Source organism: Pipistrellus hanaki, assembly GCF_964339955.1.
Source record: "Pipistrellus hanaki genome assembly, chromosome: 16".
Classification (NCBI taxonomy): domain Eukaryota; kingdom Metazoa; phylum Chordata; class Mammalia; order Chiroptera; family Vespertilionidae; genus Pipistrellus; species Pipistrellus hanaki.
The window spans coordinates 14,271,303-14,292,877 of record NC_140518.1 but is presented as its reverse complement, the minus strand read 5'-3'; the positions used below and the strand labels follow the sequence as shown (position 1 = coordinate 14,292,877).

The 21,575-nt window shown below is 59.7% G+C and overlaps 3 protein-coding genes and 1 long non-coding RNA gene across 12 annotated transcripts in view; 3 read left to right on the top strand and 1 right to left on the bottom strand.

Annotated features, from left to right (window-relative positions):
- Positions 1 to 6,653, top strand: part of ATP6V0A1 (ATPase H+ transporting V0 subunit a1) — a 51,331-nt gene extending 44,678 nt beyond the window's left edge. For all 8 annotated transcript variants that reach the window (XM_084862478.1, XM_084862477.1, XM_084862474.1 and 5 more), the window contains one exon: positions 5,074 to 6,653. In XM_084862478.1, coding sequence (XP_084718604.1) covers positions 5,074 to 5,167 — 94 coding nt within the window. In that variant the 3' untranslated portion in view covers positions 5,168 to 6,653. The remainder of the gene's footprint in view (positions 1 to 5,073) is intronic.
- LOC311610933 lies at positions 4 to 11,219 on the bottom strand. Its single transcript, XR_014793040.1, has 3 exons — positions 11,111 to 11,219; positions 9,550 to 9,674; positions 4 to 2,511 (listed from the first exon to the last, which is right to left on the bottom strand). It is a non-coding gene; the product is annotated as an uncharacterized lncRNA (long non-coding RNA).
- A 42-nt stretch (positions 11,220 to 11,261) lies between these two features.
- Positions 11,262 to 17,759, top strand: NAGLU (N-acetyl-alpha-glucosaminidase). Its single transcript, XM_084862490.1, is given in 10 exon segments — positions 11,262 to 11,703; positions 12,721 to 12,868; positions 13,794 to 13,940; positions 14,123 to 14,158; positions 14,160 to 14,209; positions 15,190 to 15,281; positions 15,284 to 15,445; positions 16,380 to 17,309; positions 17,312 to 17,422; positions 17,425 to 17,759. Coding segments are annotated over 10 exon segments (2,217 nt in total). The 5' UTR covers positions 11,262 to 11,326; the 3' UTR covers positions 17,589 to 17,759.
- Positions 17,760 to 17,927: 168 nt separating this feature from the next.
- On the top strand, positions 17,928 to 20,826 carry HSD17B1 (hydroxysteroid 17-beta dehydrogenase 1). Of its 2 annotated transcripts, XM_084862517.1 has the most exons (6): positions 17,928 to 18,421; positions 18,519 to 18,686; positions 18,804 to 18,983; positions 19,077 to 19,170; positions 19,626 to 19,803; positions 19,915 to 20,826. In XM_084862517.1, exons 1-6 carry the CDS (start codon positions 18,325 to 18,327, stop codon positions 20,152 to 20,154), a joined length of 957 nt encoding a protein of 318 aa, XP_084718643.1. In that variant the 5' UTR covers positions 17,928 to 18,324; the 3' UTR covers positions 20,155 to 20,826. The 2 variants fall into 2 exon arrangements, with proteins under 2 accessions (XP_084718643.1, XP_084718642.1); XM_084862516.1 differs by having other exon boundaries at positions 18,804 to 19,170.
- Positions 20,827 to 21,575: the final 749 nt, after the last annotated feature.

Here is a 21,575-nt window from a genome sequence, read left to right as displayed (position 1 = left end):
GGCGGGGCGGCGGGGGCCGAGGCGGGGACGTGTCCTTGGCTGCACTGAGGGCAGCTTTGCTCCTGTCCAGAATCCAGAGCACTAGGAAGTGTCTGCTTTCACATCATTGCACCCAAGGACCTATCTTAGGAGTGCGCTTCCGGAAGCGCCTGCCGATCAGCACGGCTCACTTTCAGAGCCGCCAGGGAGAATTCTCGGTGCGTGTGTCAGGCTCCCTCCCCCGCCTCTCATTCGGCAGTGATCCTGATGGTAGTAGCTTAAAAGATCTGCCGAGGTTTTACTTTTTGTTTGTTTGGGGTGTTTTTGCTCTGGCATAGAACTTTCTCCTGTCGTCAGAGCAATGGGAACAGCTCTGGAATAGGTCCTAAGCCCGGGAAATGCTGGAGCACAGGGTACCCCAGTTTTGTCCCCTGGTTCTGGCCTGGGTCAGGGACTTTGAGGAGGACCCGTGGCAGCTCGTGTGGATGGGGGGACTGCTTCCCTAGTGTGTATGTCAGTGACCGAAGCAGCTTCAAGAGGGCAGGTTTGTTTTCTTTGATGTAGTTGGTGGCTCTTCATGGCCCTGCATGGGGAGGGAGCTCAGCCTAGAGTGGGAGAGCTAGAGGCTGGCCTGGACTGTGACTCTGCGACCTCAGAGTAGGGCTGCCAGATTCAGCAAACACCATTACAGAACACCTGTTAAATGTGAATGTCAGGTCAACAATGAAGAGTTTGGGGGATTTTTTTCTTATAGTGTAAGTATTTTCCAAATATGCCTGGGACATACTTACACTAAAACTGTATCCTGTGCTACTCTGGCCACCCTGCCCCTTGGAGTCTCCATTCCCTCCATATGAGGCGATTCTTCCTTTCTGGGTCTCAAACCCCAGTGGCTCTGGAAGCTCTGGACCCTCTCTCCTCAGCAACACCTCCCACCATGTGAGCACACAGTTTTACCAGCTTAGGGGTCACAGGGTCACGGACCCGACCTTAGGAAGCCCTAGATGACATCATCGGTGGTGTTCCTGACCTCAAGGTCAGAAGGGGGCTGCTTGGAATGTCTCTTCCCATCACTAATCCAAACCTGAAGAAAACCCAGAACCTGAACCTGAACCCTCCTCTCGTCCCACCCTTATCGCTGACTCTCCCAGTTGAGCCTCCTCAGGGAGCCACTGTTGTTGTTCTAAGTTGCGGAGGAGAAAGCTGAGGCACGTAGGGGAGTCTGTCCTGCGGGTGGAGACATGCTTTCTCAGTCTCAGGGCTTCCCTCCTGCTCCTCCTCCCGCCCAGCTGTTGTTTACTGCAAGCCAGGAGGTCAGGAGCTCCCCATGATTCAGACACTGGCCGCTCCCCTGTTCCTGGCTTATCAGCGTCCCCTCCCAGCACACTTCCTCAGCCTCGCGGTGTGAGGGAACGTCTGTGCAGCCGGCCTGCGGTGACTCACTTTTTCTTGCGCTCTTGGCTTCCTTCCTTTCCTAGTAACTCTGTCTCCAGAGCCCTGGACTTGAGGGAACAGTTACCACCCCACCGTGATTCCCAAGTGGGGGGCCGGCTGCCTCCCCCGGGCGAGCAGGAGGGGGCGCCGCGGTGCTGGGCCAGCACTGTGAGGGCCGCGGGCAGGCACAGGCGCTCCGGGACTCTCGGTCGAGGACAGTCGCCTGGGCTTGGGCCTGTCTCCGGAGTGAGCCCTCAGTCGGTGAGGTTATGTGTTATCGCCAGAGGGTTACTTCCTCCTCCTCAGGCTCCCTGTGGCCTCCGAGTGGCTGTCTCCCCTCGTCCACATAAATGAGCCCGAGGAAGTGACAGATGACAGGAGAGCAGTCTTCAGAATCACGCTCTGCCCACCCTGCTGGCCAACCCCGAGGGGAGCATTTGCCTCTGCACCTCCTTGTCTCTCATGGGAAGAGAGAGGATAGGCTGCCATGATTAAACGTGAAGCAATGTACATACCAAGGGACTCACGGAGCCCTGGCACAGCTAACCCATTGTTCAGGTGCAGGTCATGGCTGCCCTGCTTAAAACTGGGGTGCCCTGTGGAGAGGGCACCTCCTTGTGGTAGTTTGTAAAGAAACTGCTTTTAGTCTGTTAGAGAGAAGGGAGACCAATGGGTGGGAAGATAGGTGATACCATCTGAATGCCTCTCTGATGTAGTTTGCAAGGAATAGGCTGGTCCACCACATTGCACTTGTGGGGTTTGGTAGTGAACATTTGGGGCAAAAGAGAAAAAACAGCGAAAACTCTAGTGCAGCAGCATTTCAAATCCCATCTTACTGAAGGGCCTGTTTGGAGCTCATCCCTGCCAAGGGAATGGAATTGGCGCTAGTGCGTCCCCTCCTGGCCGAATGTGGATGTGCTTCAGGGATGCCTGGGCAGCCGTTGCGAGTTGTGGCCATCTCCTGAGGGGCAACAGCTGGTCCTGCTGAGAATGGAGCAGGAACGTGGTTGCTGTTTTTTCTGGTCTCCAGCCTGGTATGCAGCTGGGTTCCTGATTCTGATGCGCGGTCTGCCCCGTAATACAAGCTCTGGGTCTCTTCTGTGGGGACAAGAAGAAAAACACATGACTCGATAACAAATGTAAACCACTAGTGTGGGGTCCGTGCAGGGTCAGAAGGAGGTGGGTGACATTTGAAAACAGCAGAGAGCAGGTTCGTGTGCCAGCCTGCCAGTTCCGTCTCCTGAGTTGTCTGTCCCTCTCTTTCCCCCCAACCCTGTAAAGTGGGTGGGCCTTCCTGTCACCCAAATTCAATGTCTTTTCTTCCTCAGGAAAGGCAGAGGCGGGGATATGATTTGTCGGTATAACTGTGGCCACCTAACTGCTTTTAGCAGGAAGACTGTGGCCCATGGCCCACCTTCTTCTCTGGCAGCACCCACCCGTGTGGAGGTGTGCACACTCGCACACTCACTGACGGCTTGACGGCTGAAGGGACGGGACTGGGACCGGTTAGCTGTAAGGGATGCAGTGGTGCCACCGCAGGACGCCCTGGGAGGGCGGCGTGAACGACTGGCTGCCCCAGAAGTAAGAGGCCTGAAATGTGTCCCCGGCTGCCATCACCGTCCGGACACTGGGACCATCAGGCACGCATGTGCTCCTGGCCCTGAATTCTCAGAGTGGCAGAAAGGGCCAGAGAAGCAGCTGGGCCTCGAATCATATTTCTAAAACTGCCTCCCCTCGCTCACACCCTGCCAGGAGAGGGGGGAGGCCCCGGAACCGGTCCCCTTCACTCGCTCCAGGAAACCGGTTTCCTGTTACACAGCAGGAGCCATCTCTCTGGACTGGGATCCTCTGGGTCACACACAGGTGGCCTCTGCCAGGTGCTGGGGCCGGGAGGGGTGCTAGAGACGCTTCTCACAGCCGTGGGGTTCTGAGGTGTGTCTCAGTGGCTTGGAGCAGGGCTGGGCCTGGAGGCTCCCCCGGCAGAGCCCCCGAGGAAGGAAAAGCTCGCAGGGCGGCCCCGGGGGCCCCGTGCACCCTCACACAGAGAACTTCATGTTTGTACTTTGGCAGGAAGCACACGTTTCCCTGGTTTACAGGGAGAGGAGGGTGGGGAGGCCGACAGGGGACCTGCTTCCCAGCTCCGTGCCAGGGGGCTGTGTGAGCACAGCTGAGGAGGAGGGTGACGTCAGGCTAACCCAGAGGTGCCCAGGGCGTCCTGAGTCACACAGAGGGATGGCAAGAGAAGGGTGGTGGCCCCATGGGTCTCTGAGAACTTCTCCCCTTCACCCTGTCTGGAGTTGGAATTGTTTGTGTGATTAGCCAGCCAGGAGGTCGGAACTCTGATACCTCCCGGACCTGAAGGTGGCTTGCCCACTCTCTGGCTACAGATTCCCGAATGAAAACGGGACGAGTCCGTCTATTGTCAGTTGTTCAGCAATCTCTTGCCATAATGCAAACACAGCCCCCTAACACGAAGACTTCAGAGCTGACAGCAGTGGGCGCCCAGCAGGAACCTGCCCCTCCCTCCCCAGCTGCCCCCAGTAGCTGCAGCCGGCAGGACTTCTCAGGAGTGTTCGGATGCGGGGCAGATCCGGGCCTGGTATCACTGGCTTGAGTTTAAAACTCCCCCTCCTGGATCCTGTTTTACCCCGGGGACTGACCATGCTCACCTGTCTCCCCAGGTGTGGAGCTGAACGCTCTGCAGGCAGTGCCCCCAGCCAGCACCCGAGGCTGCAGGGGCTTCTGAGGGCCTCGCAGTGCCACCTGCAGGCGGTCCTGGTTCGCCTGCCCAGGCCGCTCCCCACGCTTTCCTTCCTGCTAGCCGCTCCCCTCGGGGTTTGGGGAGGAAGCCTGTGTGTACGCCACTGCCTGCCGCCCGCCTCCCCCACCGGTTCCTGCAGGGCCCTGGTGCCCCAGGGTCACTCAGCCCCAGTGGAAACTATTCCTCAGGGCAGCTCTCCTCGCTTTTCTAGACTCTGAATCATGCGTTTTCTGCCCATATTTGGTGCTGATTTGGTTGCTGGGCAGCCATCCAGGGCGCGTTTGCCAAGTGCTCACAGGAGCGAGCTCTTCTTCCCTCGAGTCCCATAGGGCCCCGGGAGGCCGCGCGATGGCCGCCGAGCAGCCTGGGAAGGGAGCTGAAGCTCTGTTTTTCCTTTCAGTCCCCAAGAGGAGAATTCTTCCTCAGATGTTTTTGTAGTTGGAGCATGTTTTCGCCATGGCTTTGAGGAGACTTCCCCTCCTGACTTCCCCCCATTTCCTGAGAATTTCCTCCCCTAACTCGAAAGCCTTGAATGTTCACTCCCAAACCTCCGCTCTCCTTCCTGCCCCCAAGGTTCCCGGGGCTGAATTCACAGCCGCTCAGGGGCTTCCCTCGGGGTCCGCTGTGAGCCCTGCCAGGTGTTTGGGGGGCTCCTCTTTGCTGTTAGAAACTTGCCGGCTGGCTGAGGGCAGGCCCCGGGCTGCAGAGGCAGAGCTGTGCGCGCTGGGAGGCCGAGTTCTGGGCTTGGGCTGGCACAGGCAGCAGGAGGCAGAGCGGCTTTCCCATGCGCACCTCGGAGAGTAAAGCTTCGGGGAGCGTGGGGTCGGCATCTTTCTGGCCCGCTGTGAAATCCCAAAACGTTTCTGTGGGATGACGACTGCCCTCTTCCTTTTCCCCAGGGTCGAGTTCCAGAACAAATTCTACAGCGGGACCGGTTTCAAGTTCCTACCCTTCTCCTTCGAGCACATCCTGGAAGGGAAGTTAGACGAGTGAGCCCGCACGGGGACGTGCCCACTGTCCTCCCCGCACTCCATGGTGACAGCTGTGCTCCTCGTGTGTTGGTGTGATCCCTGGATTTGGGGGCATTTATGTCATCCTTGCCACCTTCCCCCAGCTGCATGTGAGATCCGGCCCTCCCGTGGGTCTCCTGCCTCCTCAGCTGTGCAGATTGTGGTGTAGTGACCCTGAGAAGCTGGGCTCTGCTGTCACTCACACTGCTGGCACCAGCCCTGCCCTCCGTCCCCTCCGGGCCAGCCCGCTCCCCCCTGTCGCCTGGTGGTGACTGTGTTTCCATGTGAGCCCGCCGCCCAGGGAAGGAGCACCTTCCCCATCCACACCCAGATTCTGTTTCTGCTGCTGCCACTCCAGTCACTGGTTTTCGGGGGGTGCTCTTGGCACCCTTCCCGCGGTCAGTAGGAGCAGATCCAGGAAGATGGTACTTATGTCCTCTGCCCCCCACCTCTAGCCTTCATTGCCCTTGTTATCAGGACTCCAGCTGGACCACACTGTGCCATCGTGCACGGCTTCTTGTCACCCCCAAGGGCCCCAGGGCACCCAACACCATCTCCCTAACCTCCACTCTCTACTCAGACCTCTCCTCCTCCCTCCCAGAATTCCCTTCTTCCGCTCCCTCATTTGCATCCTGATAGCACAGCTGAGAGAGGCCCAAAACAGAGGTCCTGGCTAGCTGCTGCTCAGGCATTCGAGGGCCCTGGCACGAACTCGTCCCCTGGGCAGAGGGTTTAAATTGATGCTCCTCCCGGTGCAGACCGGGACCCTTCCCCACCCCCAAATCATGAATCTTGAGTGAAGGACAGTGACCGTCAAGGCTGGTCCTCTGGCAGGCCAGCCTTGCTCTGCCACGAGTGCCCCTTCCCCTTCCACAGTGAGCCCAAGGTGGGGGGCATGAGGTCCTGGCAGGGAGGGTCACTGTCCCTTACCATTTGCTGATTGGAGGCGACTGGCTGGACTGCCGGGCATGAGGTTGTGAGAGCTGCACAGCCTGCCAGTGAGCTGGTGACGAGCACCCCCACGGGGCCGGCTCCGCGGTCACCCCACACCAGCTGTGATCTTAGGGCCTTTTAAGCATGTGTTGACGCAGCAGCCCTGGCTGCTTCAGCTAAATTGATCCAGTCACTTTCAGTGGCCGAGATAATCCCCTGATGGCCAGGCCCTTGTCCTCTTCCACCTGACTTTCCTGAGCGAGCTACTCAGAGCTGCTCACTCAGCCCTCCCAGGCGCGGCTGGCCCTGGGTGTGGGCCATCCGCCCAGCTGCCCCAGCCCCCCACGTGCTGGCCAGTGTGACCTGCCCCAGACCTTGTGCAGAGCCCTCCCCCGTGGCCCCATGGTTTACATGATGTGATGATCTTGGTTCTGTTGACAGCGGGGCTGGAAGGAGAATTCTCTGTGTGAGGAACCCTGCCCAAGGCCCCGCTGTTCAGACATTCCTGTGCTGAATAAAGTGTGTTTGAGTCTACAGAGGGAGGCTGGCTGTCTGTACCCACAGCCCCTGCTTCGCACCCTCTCCCCCGCCTCCTCTACATTTCTGCTTCTCTGATCAAAGGCCACGGCCACTAAGGCCCTGACCAGGCAGTACGTTTGTGAAATTCTCGCCTTATCTCAAGTTTCACAGGCGCCTTCCCCCTGGCTGGAGCCAAAGCAGCTTTACAGGCACTACCCATGGTGGGCGGGGACTTAGGGACCCGGCTTCGCCTCCCCTTCACACTCCCCACCCAAACAGCAGAGGCTCTTCCAACGGTGCTCTTGGGGCTCAGCAGCCTGGCTGTTCTGAGCCCTGATGCCCTTGGCCGCGGTGTAGATGGAGGCCCAGCATGTGGTCTGGGGCAGCTGGAGAATGGGAGGTGCTGAGGTAGGCAGGTGGCTGAACAGCCTGCCGACTGTCCAGGCAGGCGGGGTGGGCAGGGAGGGCACTTCTGCCTCCTCACTGCCATGTAAGGCATCCACATTCTTCCCCAGCGCCCGGCTGCGCAGGAATTCCAGCAGCAGGCTGACAACTGCGGCTCCAGGAGGGGCAGGAAACCCCTGTTCATTTCATGTTCCTGTCCCCCCCAGCCTCAAGCCCTCTCCTCCCCAACAGGCCAGCTGCCCTGGAATAGGCCTGGCGCAGCACCTCCACCTTCTCCGCCAAAAGTCCAGAGTGGAAACTCAGGTAAAGGAGCTCTTTTAGCCTCTGCTCTGTTACTGACTCCAAAAGGGAGGCCTAATCGGAATGGGTATTTGGGCGCTGGCCGGGCAGCTCAATTGGTTAGAGCATCGTCCTGATGCACTAAGGTTGTGAGTTCCCTTGACCAGAATTAAACCCGGAACTCTTCAGTCTGCAGGCTGACCCTCTATCCACCGAGCCAAACCAGGTAGGGCGTCCATTGGTTTTTCAACAAAGGGGCCAAGAAAACCCAATGGGGGAAAGGACAGTCTTCAACAAATGGTATTAATACAACTGGGAATCAATCCACAGGTAAAAAACAAATATGGTCCGGGGCCCCACACTATGTACAAAAGTTAACTCAGAATGAATCACGGACCTAAATGTAAGCGTTAAAACTAAAGCTCTTAAGAGGAAATCACAAGTCTTCATGCTGACCTTGGGCGAGGCAATGATTTTTAGATATGACAGCAAAAATAACAAGTGGTGAAGATAAGCTGGGCTTTAGGAAAATTAAAAAATGTTTTGGTTCAAAGGAAAAATAAAGACATTCACCCCAGGAGACAATATCTGCAAATCATACAGTTGACCCTTGAATACTGGGTCCATTTATACTTGGATTTTATTTTTTCAATAAATTTGCAGTCAGCCCTCTATGTCCACAGGCTGAATGGCCAGTAAGCCCATGAAAAAATGCTCAACGTAATTAGTCATTAGAGAAATGCAAATCAAAACCATGAGGAGATACCACCTCACATCCACTAAAAAGGTTTATAAAAAAGCTAATTACAAGGGCCAGCAAGGATGTGGAGTGATTGGAACCCCTAGTCACTGCTGGTAGGAATGCAAAATGGTGCTTCGGAAAGCAGCCTGACAGTTCCTCAAAACGTTAAACAGGAGTAATACAAGACCCAGCAAGTTGGCGTCTAGGTATCCGCTGAAGAAAAATGAAAAGATGCGCACGCAGACTTGTGCACAGTGTTCATAGTAGCATTATTCATAATAGTCCCCCAATGGAAACAACCCAAATGCCCACCAGTTGGATAACAAAAGGCAGTCTATCCATATAATATCAATAGGTATTCATCTACAATAAAAAGGAATAAAGTACTGCTGCTTGCAACACTATGAATGGACCTCAAAAACACTATGCTAAGAAACAGGACACAAGACCACATAACATGATTCCATTTCGGTGAAGTAGACAGAAAGTAGATGGGTAATGCCTAAGAGTGGCTGCTGGATGCATTTGGGGGCAGGATTAAAATAGGAGATCCCCTTCTCGTGAAATCCCAGGACCCCAGACATCTGCTGAGTGGTTCTGTGCTCTCTATCCAGTGAATGCCCCTTCTCTTACAGTCCTAGAACCAGCATGAAAAGGGTGGCTTTGGGCCTGCTCAGTACTTTAAAGATGAGACAATTTTTAAATTGTCACCACCTTCAGGACCCACTCTGTCCTATTCACCAGGGACCTGGGTAGACTGTGCCTCTTTCTGTCCCGGGAGCCATGGGTAGAAGGGGCATCAGTGGAGCTCCTCTCAGATCCAAGAGTCCTGGCTGCCTTCCCCGCTCCCTGGCCTGCCCAAGGCGTGTCCTAGGCATGGGCTGCCCCCTGGCGGCCAGACAGGGAAGGACTCATTCCTCCTCACAGGCAAGGTGAGTGCCATGCGATCCTAGTTGGGCTGTGACAGGCAGGCAACCGGATTGGCAGGGCAGTGTTCTGGGGTACATAGGCCGAGGGGCCAGGAACGGAAGAGAACATGATGAGATGGAGAGAGGAGAGCCAGGCCTACTTGTTTCACACACATTAATGGAAAAAGTCAAGTCCTCCCGCTCCCAGCATCCTAGTACTCCATGGGAGGCCACCACTGTTTTCATAGCCTTTAAAAAAGATGCACACAGCCCTAGCCGGTTTGCTTAGTGGTTAGAGCATCAGCCCACAAACTGAAGGGGTGCGGGTTCGATTCCAGTTAAGGGCATACACCTTGGTTTCAGGCTTGTTCCTTGGCCCCAGTAGGGGATGTGCAAGAAGCAACCAATCTGTCTCTCTCATTTCCATATCAATGTTTCTCTCTCTCTGTCTCTCCCCCACCCTTCCACTGTCTCTAAAAAAAAAAAAAAAAAAAAAATTATTGGAAAATAGACCCTTGGGTGAGGATTAACAACAACAAATAAAAAATACCCACACAAATGCAAGTGTACTATACCTACTGGTTTGACCATTTGCAGAACATTCCAAATCATTCACAACACAACTTCCTCATTTTTCAGTAAATGCCGAATAGTTCACGCTTTAATTTTTTCCGTCACCCACTCCTGTTGTCAGAGCTCCCAGCCTGATGGGGAAGATGAGAAAAGAGTGTGATGGTTTGGACTCATCCCTGAAGCTCCTGCCTACCATCTACGAACTCAGGCTTCAAATGTACTACTAACCCCCTGGATGGTGTCCCCAACCTACTGCCCCCCCCCCAACACACACTCTGGGTGAACCCAGACCCCACAGAGAGCCCCAACTCCCACCCACACGTTCCCTGAGATCCAGAAATGCCAGTAAAACAGGCCCAGGCAGGAGGAGACTCTGACAAGGCTCACCTGAAGACAGGGGTGTTCGGAGGGAAAATTGGGTGCGAGTGAGGCATGCTGGAGAGGAGCAGAGAAGGGCGTGGGGAGAGGTGCTGCAGGCTGTGGCCCTTGAGAGTGCATCTCTCTGGGCCGGACTTGGAGCGCTCCCTGAGAAAGGCCGAGAACCTTCTGATACTAGAAACTGGGTGAGAGCAGGGGCTACACCTCCTGAAAGCTGCTCAGAGCCAGGAGCAAGGCAGGGCCTGCTGCTGTGTCTGGGGGCAGGGAGCTGGGGAGCCCGGCAAATTCACTGGACTCCCTTGTTCTTTTTCAGTCCAGACTCCAGATTCTTTGGACTGGCAGTCCTCCTCTGATCCCTTTCCTGTCCCTCAACGGCTTCCCTCAGGCCTGACAACCTGGAAAAATCTACCCCTGTCTCCAAAGGCTCCTGTTAGAAACGTTTTTCTAAAGGGCCCACCACAAAGCCCCCACTCACCCCTCCCTGCCAGAGAGGCAGCCTGAACAGTAGAGGCCCTTGGGCAATAGTGGCAAGAAGGCTGGTCTTAGGGGTCCGCTTCTAGTCCCAGACCCGCTCTCCTACCAGTACTGATCTTGTCTGAGTCATTTCCTTTCTCTGGCCCTCAGTTCCCCAATATGTAAAATGAAGGTAACTCCACTCTGCTGCTGCTGCCTTAAGGATCCCCGAGGAGACCTCAACATGTCCGCCAGGCCCTGCCCCATCGCTAGGCCACGCTCCATGGCCTATGGCCCCTCCAGCTTTGTGCTTGCTCTTTTAATTCCTCAAATCTGCCCAGCTCTTTCACTATCCTTCGGGGATCTTCATGTAAACATTTTCTCTGCCCTGGGTGCTTCCCTATTTCTTCTCCTAGTCAATCCCAATTAACTCAGATTAAATATCACTTCCTTTTGGAAGCCTTAGGCTGGGCGCCCTTCTATTTCTTCACACTATCACAGCTCTAATGTAAATCTTCCCCTAAGTACTGTATATGGTTTCTAGGTCTCCCCGGAGAGGGGTGGCAGTGCCTGCTCCTAAATGAACTCCAAGTGTTTATTGGGTGTTAGGATGAATGGGAGGAGAGAGATTCGCGTGTGAAAGCGCGTGGGACCTGAAGACGCCGGAACAGGATAGCGGGACCCCCAGGCCCGCCTCTCCCCCCACCTCTCCCGGGCCCCGGGCCGCTGAGGTTACCGGGTCACGCGCTCCGGCCCCGCGTGCGCCCAGAAGACACCCCCGGGCGGCTGTCCGGACCCGGAAGCCAGTCTCCCGGCTGCCCGCGGTGTTTTGCCTTCGGTTCCACGTGACCTAATGCTCGTCGCTGATTGGGCCCGGGACGCCCCGCCCCCTGGGCCCGCGTCCCCTATAGGCTCCCCGCGGGCGGCGGCGGCCGGGGTGAGACCCGGGACCATGCGGGCGGCGGCGGCGCTGGGGCTCCTGCTCGTGGCCCTGGCCGGGGCCGCGGCCGGGGACGAGGCCCGAGAGGCGGAGGCCGTGCGGGCGCTGCTGGCCCGGCTGCTGGGCTCCGGGCCCGCGGCCGCCTTCTCGGTGTCGGTGGAGCGCGCCCTGGCGGCCGAGTCCGGCCTGGACACCTACCGCCTGAGCGGCGGCGGCGCCGGGGCGCCCGTGCGGGTGGTGGGCTCCACGGGCGTGGCCGCCGCCGCCGGCCTGCACCGCTACCTGCGCGACTTCTGCGGCTGCCACGTAGCCTGGTCGGGCTCCCAGCTGCACCTGCCGCAGCCGCTGCCCGCCGTGCCCGCGGAGCTGACCGAGGCCACGCCCAACAGGTACCGGCGGGACCGCCCGGCTCCCCTGCAGCTGCCTCCGCTCACCGGGCTGAGTCCCGCCCGCCCCAGCACTACGCTGGTGGGAAGCGCCAGCCCTGGGGTTGGTTGCACAACTCTGGTTTCAGATCCCCTTTGGTCTGCCTTGTCCAACTGACAAAAAACAAAACAAAAACCTAGAGGCTTTGGCTGGAAAGACATGACAAGGATTTATGCAAGGGTCTTAGAACCGGAAACACAACTAGGCAATAGTCAGAATGTTCCGGAGAAGAAGAAAAACCGAGTTCTTATAGTAAAAAGTACATTCTGACGAGATCAGACGAGATCGGGCAAGATGGCCCTAGACGTGAAAGTAGGTACATTCTTGAAAAGAATCAGCTTGCATTCTTCTTTAAAAATGGTTTAAACATTTTTACTGATTTCAGAGAGGAAGGGGGGGGGGGGGGAGAGAGAGAGAGAAACATCAGTGATGAGAAAGAATCACTGGTCAGTCCGGGCATGTGCCCTGACCAGGAGTCAAACTGTAGGCCTCCTGGTTCATCTATAGAAGCTCAGCCACCAAGCCCCACCAGCTGGGCCCACCTTGCATTCTTTTTTATTTATTTATTTTATTTTATGGATGTTTTTACAGAGAGGAAGGGAGAGCGGGAGAGAGCTAGAAACATTGATGAGAAAGAAACATCAATCAACTGCCTCCTGCACACTCCCTACTGGGGATGTGCCCGCAACCAAGGTACAAGCCCTTGACAGGAATCGAACATGGGACCCTTGAGTCCGCAGGCCGACACTCTATCCACTGAGCCACACCGGTCAGGGCTCACCGTGCATTCTTGACCTCTCAGCTCTGCCTGGGGTGGATCCCCAAGAGAAGCAGTAGAGAGACCACATTTGGAACCCCTCCCTCGGGGCTAGATCTGGAGTCCGGCGGCCTTCTGAGCTCTTCCAGGACGATGGGTGTCAGGGTGAGGAACATCCTTTTTGCGCTGAAGGACACACCCCAGCTCACGCCCCCGCCCACAGGTACCGCTATTACCAGAACGTGTGCACCCACAGCTACTCCTTCGTGTGGTGGGACTGGGCCCGCTGGGAACAGGAGATTGACTGGATGGCACTGAATGGCATCAACCTGGCGCTGGCCTGGAGCGGCCAGGAGGCCATCTGGCAGCGGGTACGTGCCCACCCCTCGGACCACTCCAGGTGTCCCTGTCCCCCGCTCCGCATCAGCAGAGTGTCTGGCCCACGGAGAACGGGCTCCAGAGGCATTTGTGGTGGGCACAATGGCCCCAGGCCTCGGGAAACGGGCTTCTGCGGCCGAGACAGACACTAGGCTCGACCCCAGCACCCCACCGGACACGCTTAAGTCCAGTCAGTCTGCTGCGTCTACAGATTCTGTGTCATTAGCCGCCTTGGGCCTCCCTGTTCTCTCCATCCTTAGTCATGGCCCTAATTCAGGCTCTCACGCCCTCTCCCTGCTCCCCCACAGGAGCCTCTGCACTGGACTCCTGGCTTCGCAGGCTCTGCTAGCCGAGAGCCCTTTCTGAAACGCAGATCTGGGCAAGCCCGCCCCCTAACACGAAGGTGACCAGACGTCCTGCTTTTGGGGGACAGTCCCAATTTTTAACAATTTATCCCGCGGCATTTTTAAAAAGGTCCCGATTTTTTTCCCAAAAATCGGGACCTTTTTTTAAAAACGCCGCAGGACAAATTGTTAAAAAGGGCCGCCTGGCCGCCTTACTGAACACCCAGGAGGGCAGCATTGCCTCCGGCCTGGCCAGCTGGCTGCACCTGCGGCTGTTTGAGCTCCCTGCGGAGCTGATCTCTAGCCAGCCTTGCTCCATGAAGCTGCCTAAGGCCCCTTCCTGGTTTGGGGAGAGGCCCCTTGTGCCTCAGCTCACCTGTGCAACAAGGGTGACATCGGTAAACTCACCTGTTCACACACCCGTTTCTCCTGGACTGAGGGCTCCCTGCAGGCGGAGGCTGCCTTTGGTCTTAGTCACCGTAGGGCCCAGCGCAGAGGAGAGGTGAGTGAACGCCGGGAATCGGTGAAAGGAGATGGATGTGTTTATGTGTGTGGGGGGTGCCTTTCTCCTCAGGTGTACCTGGCCCTGGGCCTGACCCCCTCGGAGATCGACGAGTACTTCGCCGGCCCCGCCTTCCTGGCCTGGGAGCGCATGGGCAACCTGCACACCTGGGGCGGCCCCCTGCCCCGCTCCTGGCACCTCAAGCAGCTTTACCTGCAGGTAAACCACAGGGGAAGGAGGGGCGGGGCAGCGGTGGCCCTGGCAGTCACAGGCTAGGGAGGGTGCTGCTTGGCCAGGCTCCAGGCTCCTGATTGGATCCGGGGGCTTGGTGTGCCCGGGGGACCGAGGGCCTCCCATCTCGGGCCATGCTCGCCAGCTCCCCCTGCCCCCGATTCTTCCAGCACCGGATCCTGGACCGGATGCGCTCCTTCGGCATGGACTCCCGTGCTGCCGGCGTTCGCGGGGCACGTCCCCAAGGCCATCACCAGGTGAGGCCCCCTGCCCTCCCCTCCACTCAGCTCAGAGATGGGGTTTATTTCCCCTGCAAGGCACGATGGAAAGAGCTGTAGGCTTGATTCCTGGCTCTGCTGCCCACTAGCCATGTGGCTTCAGGCAGGTGACGTGACTGCTGCGTGCCTCAGTTGCCTCACGTATAAAATATACATGGATACATGGCCTGGCACTGAGACTTAGCAAAAGGCAGCTCTTGTGTGTGGTAGCAGGGGTGCACTGGCCTCTGTCCTCCCTGCTCCTCTGTGGTGCCACCCATCCTCTCCTGTGGCTGGGAAAATCCTCCCAGGCCAGCTGGGACCTCCCCTCCCTCAGGAGGCCTTGCTGGGTTCCCAGCCCCAGTCACCACCTCCTTCAGGCCCGTGAGCCCCTGGTGCCCACTCTCACGGTGCTTCGTGCACGCCGATGGCCCCGCTGGCCACCCCTCCGTCTCTCCTGCCGGGTGGCAGGAGCCTCGTGCATACATGCAGGGAGCGGTTGTCGGGGCCTGGGATCGCCAGACCAGGCTCTGCTGGGCCCGGGAGGCAGCGATGACAGGGCACCGAGTTCCTCGCTCCCTTCCCTGGTGGGAGCTAGGCTGGCAGGAGGTTATAACACAGCGATAGGGCCCACTTCTCTGTCAAGGTCACTTCTGCCTGGGTAGGAGGAGCTGCAGGACTCAGAGAGAGGCAGTACGGGGCCAGACCTTGAAAAACGAGTGTTGTTTGTTTCAATCAGTGGGAGGGAAGATAGCGAGAGTTTTCCAAACTAGGTGAAACGCAAAAGGAGTCCAGGAGTAACCAGCTGCAGGAGCAGGGGGAGAGGAGGAAAGGACGCCAGGCCCGGGGCACAGCATGTGCAAAGGCACTGGGGCAGGAGAGACCAGGATGAGGCCCAGGAGTCGCAGATAAGTTAATGAACCTGGCAGTGACTGTGCCGGCCTCCACTCAACGTCCGGACTGTCCCCACCCCCAACTAGGGTGTTCCCTCAGGTCAACGTCACCCAGATGGGCAGCTGGGGACACTTTAACTGCTCCTACTCCTGCTCCTTCCTCCTGGCTCCTGAGGACCCCTATTCCCCGTGGTGGGGAGCCTCTTCCTGCGGGAGCTGACCCGAGAGTTCGGCACAGACCACATCTACGGGGCCGACACGTTCAATGAGATGCAGCCCCCGTCCTCGGAGCCCTCCTACCTCGCCGCAGCCACTGCCGCCGTCTACCGGGCCATGGTCGCAGGTTGGTGCCGGGGGAGGCGGGGAAGGGGAGGAGGGACTGGGCATAGTAACACCTGACTGACAACGGCGCTCTTCAGTGGGCGCGCTTGTACACATACATCATCTCATTTTACCACACTGGTGAGAGGTGAGCTCCGGAAGCAGGCAGCCTGCTCTAACTCTGGCCCTGCTGCTTCCTGCCCGTGTGACGGCAATAAGTTACCTCCCTCCCAGGGCCTCCGTTTCTTCATCTATAAAATGGGGCCCCTGTAAGTAGGATGACGCCTGGCCCAGAGTAACGTGTCATCAAGTGCTGGGTATTCAAGACAGGGATGGGCAAAAGTAGGTCTACAGATGTGAGTATTGAAACACAGTTTGTTCTTGTATTTATTTATGTATTTGCTTATTATTTGTTACAACCATAAACCTACGTTTGCCCGCCCCGTATTTTATTGGTCTTTGCCTCCACGCGGAGGTGCGTGACACAGGCCAGAGGTTAGGGAATGTGCCAGATGTGAACCTAGTGCTCCTTCCTGCCCCTCCCGGGGAGGGTGGAGAGGAGCCAGGGCAGGAGTGGGGGCGGGAGGCCTCTGTCCGCGGGAAAGGAGCGGAGCGGCTCAGCCGCTTCAAGTCTCATTCAGCCCAGAGTCTGCCGGGTCTGCAGATCCAGCCTCCTTCCCTCCCCTTCCCCTCCTGAGTCAGAGTGAGCAGGGCTGGAGCCTGTGAATGTGTGTGTGACCAGCCTCTGGGGAATTCCGATGGGGAAGGGGTGTGTGTGATGAAGTAGCCCTGCTGGCTGGGGGGTTCAGAGAAGGAAGTGTCCTGTGACAGTCAGCTGACCTCTTTGGGCCCCCGTTTCCTCTCTGTAGAGGGGGGATGAATGTTCCTCTGCCCCCGCCCTTCTCATCGCCTCTCTTCTCTGCCTCCCCCCCCCCCCCCCCCCCCCCCCCCCGCAGTGGACCCTGACGCCGTGTGGCTCCTCCAAGGCTGGCTCTTCCAGCACCAGCCCGAGTTCTGGGGCCCGGCCCAGGTGGAGGCCGTGCTCCGGGCCGTGCCCCGGGGCCACCTCCTGGTCCTGGACCTGTTTGCCGAGAGCCAGCCCGTGTACGTGCGCACCGCCTCCTTCCAGGGCCAGCCCTTCATCTGGTGCATGCTGCACAACTTCGGGGGCAACCACGGCCTGTTCGGGGCCCTGGAGGCCGTGAACCGGGGCCCCGCCGCCGCCCGCCTCTTCCCCAACTCCACCATGGTGGGCACGGGCATGGCCCCCGAGGGCATCGGCCAGAACGAAGTGGTCTACGCCCTCATGGCCGAGCTGGGCTGGCGCAAGGGCCCAGTGGCAGACCTGGGGGCCTGGGTGGCCGGCTTTGCCGCCCGGCGGTACGGGGCCTCCCACGAAGGCTCCGAGGCAGCATGGAGGCTGCTCCTCAGGAGCGTCTACAACTGCTCCGGCGAGGCCTGCAGCGGCCACAATCGCAGCCCCCTGGTCAGGCGGCCGTCCCTCCAGATGGCAACCGCCGTCTGGTACAACCGGTCGGATGTGTTTGAGGCCTGGCGGCTGCTGCTGGCCGCCTCCCCCGCGCTGGCCACCAGCCCGTCCTTCCGCTACGACCTGGCGGACCTCACTCGCCAGGCGGTCCAGGAGCTGGTCAGCTTGTACTACGAGGAGGTGAGGAGCGCTTACCTGAGCAAGGAGCTGGTCCCCCTGCTGAGGGCGGCGGGCGTCCTGGCCTACGAGCTCCTGCCCTCCCTGGACAGCATCCTGGCCAGCGACAGCCACTTCCTGCTGGGCCGCTGGCTGGAGCAGGCCCGGGCCGCCGCCGCCAGCGAGGCCGAGGCCCGTTTCTACGAGCAGAACAGCCGCTACCAGCTCACCCTCTGGGGCCCGAGGGCAACATCCTGGACTACGCCAACAAGCAGCTGGCGGGACTGGTGGCCGACTACTACGCCCCCCGCTGGCGACTCTTCCTGGAGACGCTGGTGGACAGCCTGGTGCAAGGCACCCCTTCCAGCAGCACCAGTTTGAGAAGCTCGCCCTCCAGCTGGGGCAGACCTTTGCCCTCAGCACTCGGCGGTACCCCAGCCAGCCCCAGGGCGACACGGTGGACCTGGCCAAGAAGCTCTTCCTCAAATATTACCCTCGCTGGGTGGCCGGCTCCTTGTGACAGACGAACCACCCCTGGGCTGTTCTCCCCAAACTCCAAGCCGGGCAGATTCCTGGGGCCTGGGGCTGGGCAAGGAGGTCCCCCCACCCCACCCCAGGCGAAGAGACTCAAGACCTGCCAGTCGGATCGAGATTAGGAGGTTCGGAGGGAAGTGAGCTGCCCTTCCCTCCACCCCAAAGCACTGTTTTCATACAACTTAATAAACGGTGAACCCCCTGGGCCTGTCTGTCTGAATGTCCCTGCTCCCTGCGGGGAGGACTCGGAGTTACAGCACGGACACCGGTGTGAGGCCCGCTCTCCCTGTCCCCTTGCTTTTGTCTCCCCGTTTTTAATACCGACCCCTGACCTTTGAGCTAAGAATGCCTTCCCAAAGCATTTGCTTTCCTACCCTCAGCAGCAAACTTTGGAAACTGTGATTGTCCCCGTGGGACAGAGGCATCCCCGGGGAGAGACCCGCCCGGGGAGAGACCCGCCCGGGGTGCCCACGGGGAGCCCACACCTGCTTCGCCCGACCTCTGGCCAGCAACTGAGGCAGGTCCTTCCCAGCAGGGGCCTCGTCTCCGCCCTGACCTAGCACAGAGTGGGCAGAGCAGGCCAGGGACCTCTGGAGGGTTCGGCCTTGAGGTGGCGCTGGAGACACAACAAGGGGTGAGGCCCTCCGGGGGCAGGGGCGGGGGCGGAGCGAAGCAGGTGCTATCTAGGCCCGAGCCCAGGGCCTCCCCCACACACCCTCCCCATGGACCGCACGGTGGTGCTCATCACCGGCTGCTCCTCGGGCATCGGCCTGCACCTGGCCCTGCGGCTGGCGGCAGACCCTTCCCGGAGCTTCACAGGTACACGAGGGGATGGGGGTGGGAGCAGCCCCGGTCCCCGGGCACCTCGGTGAGTAAAGCAGGACATTCAGGCCCTCGTCTGGTCCCCAACCTCCAGTGTACGCCACTCTGCGGGACCTGAGCACGCAGGGCCCGCTGTGGGAGGCAGCCGGCTCCCAAGGGTGCCCGCCCGGCTCCCTGAAGACACTGCAGCTGGACGTGCAGGACGCGGACTCCGTGGCTGCCGCCAGGGCCCGTGTGACGGAGGGCCGAGTGGACGTGCTGGGTGAGCTGCCCTTTCCCGCGTCCAAACCGAGGGGGCCCGAGGCTCAGGGACCACGGGACCGGCCGGGACGGGGGCCGCGCAGGAGGCACAGGGGTCCACGTGCGCCTCTCCCTGCAGTATGCAACGCGGGCCGGGGCCTGCACGGGCCCATCGAGGTGCTCTCGGCGGAGGCCGTGGGCTCTGTGCTGGACGTGAACTTGGTGGGGATGGTGCAGATGCTCCAGGCCTTCCTGCCGGACATGAAGCGCCGCCGCTCCGGGCGCATCCTGGTGACGGGGAGCATGGGAGGCCTGATGGGTGAGCGGGGCGAGCCGAGGGAGCGGGCCGGGCTTCCGCTGGGCGAGCTCCCATCTCAGTCTCAACGCCTCCCTCCCCCGTCTCCCCCCGAAGGGCTGCCCTTCAACGCCGTCTACTGTGCCAGCAAGTTCGCCATCGAAGGTCTATGCGAGAGTCTGGCGGTGCTGCTGCCGCCCTTCGGGATCCAGTGAGTCCCCGCCCGCCCTCTGAGCCTGGCTTTGGGGACCCCCATACCCTGCTAGGTGGGGCCACACTAGGCATTCTCCCTGCCCATGTCTGCTGTGTGCCAGGCACTGCACTGGGCATGCGTGTGCCACCCACCTGCTGAGGTGCCCGTTATTATTGGGAAGCGCAGGCCCAGAGAGATTAGCTGACTGCCCCAGGGTCACACGGTCTGAGGCCCAGCCAAGTTGGAATCCTGAGGCCAGAGTGGCTCAGACCCTCCCGTGGAAATGGGAGCCCTTTCAAGCACTCCGGTTAGCGTTATGTGCCCGTGTGCCCAGTCACCTGCCAGTGCGCAGACCCTCACCTACCCTCCCTCCTGGCGGTGCGGAGCATGGGGGCGAGGGGGGGGGGGTTTTGGGGGCCGGTTGGGCCCCGATCTCACTGGCTCCCAACCCACTCGCCGCTCTCGGCCGCCAGCGTGAGCCTCATCGAGTGCGGCCCGGTGCGCACCGCCTTCCAGGCCAAAGTGCAGGACGGCCTGGCCGCGGTGCTGGCCGGCGCAGATGCCCAGACCCGGGACCTTTTCTCCCGGTACCAGCGCCACTTCGAGCAGGTCTTCCGCGAGGCGGCGCAGGACCCCGAGGAGGTGGCGGAGGTGGGTGCAGGCAGGGCTCCGGGAGGAGGTGGGTGCAGGCAGGGCTCCGGGGGCAGCGGGGCGGCCCCGAGTCCTCGCCCCCCGCCCAGCAGCCTCCTCCCCGGCCCGCAGGTCTTCCTCACCGCCCTGCGCGCCCCGCAGCCCGCGCTGCGCTACTTCGCCTCGGAGCGCATCCTGCCCCTGGCGCGGCTGCGCCTGGCCGACCCCAGCGGCTGCAGCTACGTGGCCGCCATGCACCGCACCGTGTTCGGGGACCAGCCCGCCCAGGGCCCTGAGGGCGCTCCGGCGAAGCCTGGAGCGGGACAGCCAGGGGGCCCCGAGTCCGGCGCGCCCCCAGCCGCCCCCAAATAAAGGCCCGGTCCCCGCGGTCTCCCGCGCTCTCCTTTGCGAACCAGGGGGGTGGGGCTCGGGGAGCGGGCGGGACTGCCCTGCAGCGGCTGGTGCTGCAGGCGGCGCGGGCGGATTGTTAGCCCAGTTCCCCCAACCCCGACCCCGAAACCTCTCAGATGGGGACGGAGCTGGCCAGGGCCACGTCGCACGTCCCCGGCCCCTGTCTGCGGCGGCAGGAGGGAGGCAGGCGTGGATGGGGCGAGAGCAGGGTTGTGACTTGGTCGCCACCAGTCAGGGGACCTCAGCAGGTTTTTACCTAATCTGAGCGTTTTCTTATCTGTAAAATGGGTGTGATTCCTGTCCTGGGTCATAGTGAGAATTCAGTGAGATAATGCCTGAGAGTGCCGGTATAGAGGCTCCACAGCAGGTCTTGCACTTGTATTTCCACTTGGAAAGCAGATGTGTGAGAAACAAGGCCAAGGGAACTGAAGGAGACAGCCCCCACTCACCGTCCCTGCCCCCAGCCCTAGACAAAACGCAGCAGGAGAGGGCCCCCCGCTGCGCTGCCTCTCCCCAGGAGTTTAGCTGAGGCGCCAGGCCCGGCCGTTCTGTCCAGGGTCTGTCCCCCTGAAGCCAGCGGCGGCAGCAGAGGGCAGGAGCCAGTGAAGGGCCTGCAGGGCGGGGGAGCCGGCTCCTAACTCCTCCAGGTTGGGTGCTGGAGGAGGGGTGGGCAGACAAACTGGGTGAGGCTGCAGGCAGAGGCAAGGGGCAGGGGTGCGCTGGAGGGATGGTGGGGGACAGACCAGGAGAGCGGGAGGGACGAGCAGGGCTTGGCTGCAGAGAGCCTGGAAGAGGGAAGAGGGAGGCCCCTACCACCTACCGGGGTGCTTGGAGCTTGTATGGGACTGGCCTGCCCTGCCTCCAGGTAATGATCTGCTCTGGGCCTTTGGACTGCCTGCTGCTTCTACTCCTGGGAGAAGGTTCCAGATGGCCCTGAGCCACCCAGTCCCTACCCCTCTCCCTGCCCTGCTGGCCCAAATGGGCCAGGGCTGAGGTGGTACACAGCTCTGAGGCGAGGGACCTGTTCTCTTTGTGTGTGTGTGTGCGTGAGAGAGTGTATGTGTGTGTGTGTTGTGTGAGTGTGTGTGTGGGTGAGTATGTGTGTGAGAGAGTGTGTGTGTGTATATATGTGTGTGTGTGAAAGAGTGTGTGTGTGTATGTGTGGGGAGTGTGTGTGTGTGTGTGTGGGAGTGTGTGTGTATGTGAGTGTGTATGTGGGGGAGGGAGTGTGTATGTGTGTATATGTAAGTGTGTGTGTATGTGTGTGTATATGCACAAGGTCACCGTGCGGGGCTGGGATGATGAGGAAGGCCTAAGGGGACCACCCTTCCCCGTACATCCATACGCTTCATAATCCTCAGAGGTCCTGTAACTGAGCCCTT

Excerpts from the sequence above, each read along its gene's own strand:
- HSD17B1 (XM_084862516.1), top strand. The coding sequence starts at position 18,325 with ATGGACCGCACGGTGGTGCTCATCACCGGCTGCTCCTCGGGCATCGGC. Across the intron at positions 18,422-18,518 it reads CCCTTCCCGGAGCTTCACAG|TGTACGCCACTCTGCGGGAC; the intron begins GTACACGAGGGG and ends CCCAACCTCCAG. Across the intron at positions 19,171-19,625 it reads CTGCCGCCCTTCGGGATCCA|CGTGAGCCTCATCGAGTGCG; the intron begins GTGAGTCCCCGC and ends CTCGGCCGCCAG.